The sequence below is a fragment of the Phytophthora infestans genome, genomic scaffold (assembly GCF_000142945.1).
Source record: "Phytophthora infestans T30-4 supercont1.801 genomic scaffold, whole genome shotgun sequence".
Lineage (NCBI taxonomy): Eukaryota > Oomycota > Peronosporomycetes > Peronosporales > Peronosporaceae > Phytophthora > Phytophthora infestans.
This window is the reverse complement of record NW_003303005.1, coordinates 2952-5543: the sequence shown is the minus strand read 5'-3', so window position 1 is coordinate 5543 and position 2592 is coordinate 2952. Positions and strand designations below refer to the sequence as shown.

The following is a 2592-nucleotide window of genomic DNA, read 5'->3' as shown; positions in this document are numbered from 1 at the left end:
GTGCTACCAAGTGTGACGGGGTCACACAGCACCTTGCGCTAGAGGAAGTTATCTTCCGAGAGTATACAAACTCTCAGTGAGCGGCAGTTCACAGGTCCCCTCTTTAATTAAAGAGAGCGAAGTGACCTAAATAAGGTAGATTGTAAACTAAGTATATTTATAGGTAGGTTAAGTTTGGGTTTAATACAAACTATTAGCTACTTATAGAAATGCAATGTCATTTAACCAATGGTTGGCTTTGAACGACCTTGGTACCTTGTACCAAATATCCCGGAGTATGACGTGTCATACTCCTGAAGTGTGAAGTGTCACACTTCATGTAACCAGGGTACACTTAGGGCTACGTACCCCGTTACACTTATGGGTATTACACAGTCCACTATCTCGATAATGGCCAGAGTATCCGTCGCTGATCCATTTTTTTCACATTGGAGACGTTACGCGAGATTGCCATAAATCCACAGTTAAGATGAAACCGAATGTGGTGACAACTAGCATGAGCTCACATGTTACTCGTATAAAAATAAAGTGGGATTTTTTTTAAGGATCTTCTTGAAGTAAACTATTACATTTATGTTTGCCCCCCCACACACACACTATTAACCCGGTATAAAAACGGTAGACGAGAACAGGAATCCCGCAAAAGTAGTACGCCCGCCGAGGGAAGCCTATTATGCTCAAAATACTTAAAGTGGAAAGCGCAACAAGTTTCCGTGTACGCCAAGCACTCACGAATGTCCATTCGAACGCCAACAAGATTGAAATGATGGTAGGGAAGCCACTTTTCCACTATTTATTAAAACACGAGATTGGAGAGAAGATCGCTGGCAAAGTGAGCTGGTCCGACGAAGACAAACAGTGGCGGCAACAAGACCTCACCTACGTAGAAAATGCCGAGAGTTAAATTGTTAATATGGAATGAAATAAACATCCATTTATTGGTCCTTGCCAATATTAATTTTTAACGCAATTTTGTAGATCCTTCAGAAATTTATGGACCGCCTTCCTCAGCTAAGTCACTTTCCTCAACTAAGTCACTCTCCGTGTCGTTGTCCAACGCTTCGTCGCTCATAGCTTCATCCATGTCTTCATCTTCATCCTTGCCTTCGTTGTTGTCAGACTTGAAATCGTCACTAGATTCTTCGTCACTGGAGTCCTCGTCGCTTGAGTCCTCGTCGCTTGAGTCCTCGTCGCTTTGAGTCTTCGTCGCTTGAGTCTTCGTCGCTAGAGTCCTCTGACTCACTGTCCTCTTCATCCTCAGCCTCAGCCTCAGTTGAATCCGTCGTCTGATCGTCAGTCGAAGGGGTTCGCACGCTCTTGTCTTCGGTCCCGCACGCTTGTTCCTCGGCTTCAGCGAACGTCGGGGTCTCAGTTTTTAGATTCGTCGTGAGGTTTTCAGTGTTTTGCTCATCTTCCTCAGATTCTTCTTCATTCTCAGTGTCAGACACCTCAACTGGTGCCTCGGTAGAAGAGACCGCCTCCGCCCGTGAGCAACTAGACGACGTTTGCACGCTCTTGCCTTCAGATTTCGTCTTTGCTTCAGCAACAGTCGTCGTCGATAAATTTGTCGGGGCTTCGGTACTGTTCTCTCAACTACTTCGATACGCTCTCACCTCATCTAGATTAACCGTTGTTGTGGTAATTACTTCGGGGGTTTGAGGGCTTTGGTCTTCTTCTTCAGCGTCACCCACATCGATAGACGACTCGTTAGACGAGCTCTTCGACGTCGATGTCAAGTTCTCGTTTTCCTCGTCGAGTTCTTCTTCTTCAACCTCGTCCGAAGTTTCTTGTGTATTAGTCGGTGTAGTTTCAATGCTCTCTTCCGGTTCATCAAAAACCCCTTCTTCGGATTCGAGTACAGTGTCAGTAGTTGGGGCTTGTGTTTGCAGGTTCTTTTCTTCCTCAAATCCTTCTTCTGCCTCATTTAAGGCGCTCGACTCATTATTGTTGATGCCATTTTCCTCTTCTCCAGTCGTCGTATCCGACAGAGATCGACGAAGATAGATCCGCTTTTCGGTAGTCGCCACCCGGATGGGAGCTGCGATCTCTGAGCTTGCACTCGTCGGTAGCGCCGCCAACAGCGACGCGGCAGCCAACACAACGCAGTGAATCTTCATGGCCACGTGCGACTCTTTGCCAGATTCAGAATGAGCGCTGGTGATCCATCAGTAAAACTGACAGTCGCAGTACATTTTCAGGGAAACCTCGATTTTTCCTTTTCGGCATAGAAAAAGTCAGAAAACGCCTTCATGGTGACCAGTAGGTGTTTCCATGAAATTTTAGCGTAGCGCAGATTGCCCCGGTTCATCGGTAGTACGCCTAGGAATGCCAAAATATTTGAGAAACTTTGTCCGCAGTTTCAATACGTAACGGGGCAAGATCAGCTCTATTAAAATAATGAGCTGGTCCTTTGTTGCCGCGATGACGGCGAGATCAAGTAGGAGCACCGAGTGCCCTCTTCCTTCATAATCTGGAAGGCACCTTAGCTCAGCTATCTGTGGAGTAGATTCTGGGACGACGTCTCAGATTTAGGGCAATCTGAGCCATTTTGGTCAATTTTTATAAATCGTTCAGCTATTAATTAAAATCAAT

General features: G+C 45.9%; 1 protein-coding gene across 1 annotated transcript; it reads right to left on the bottom strand.

The window, feature by feature from the left end:
* Positions 1 to 1145: 1145 nt before the first annotated feature.
* On the bottom strand, positions 1146 to 2138 carry PITG_21924 (uncharacterized protein; the record flags this gene model as incomplete). Its single annotated transcript, XM_002996832.1, has 2 exons — positions 1146 to 1415; positions 1614 to 2138. 2 exons carry the CDS (start codon positions 2115 to 2117, stop codon positions 1146 to 1148), a joined length of 774 nt encoding a protein of 257 aa, XP_002996878.1.
* Between the last annotated feature and the right edge of the window lie 454 nt (positions 2139 to 2592).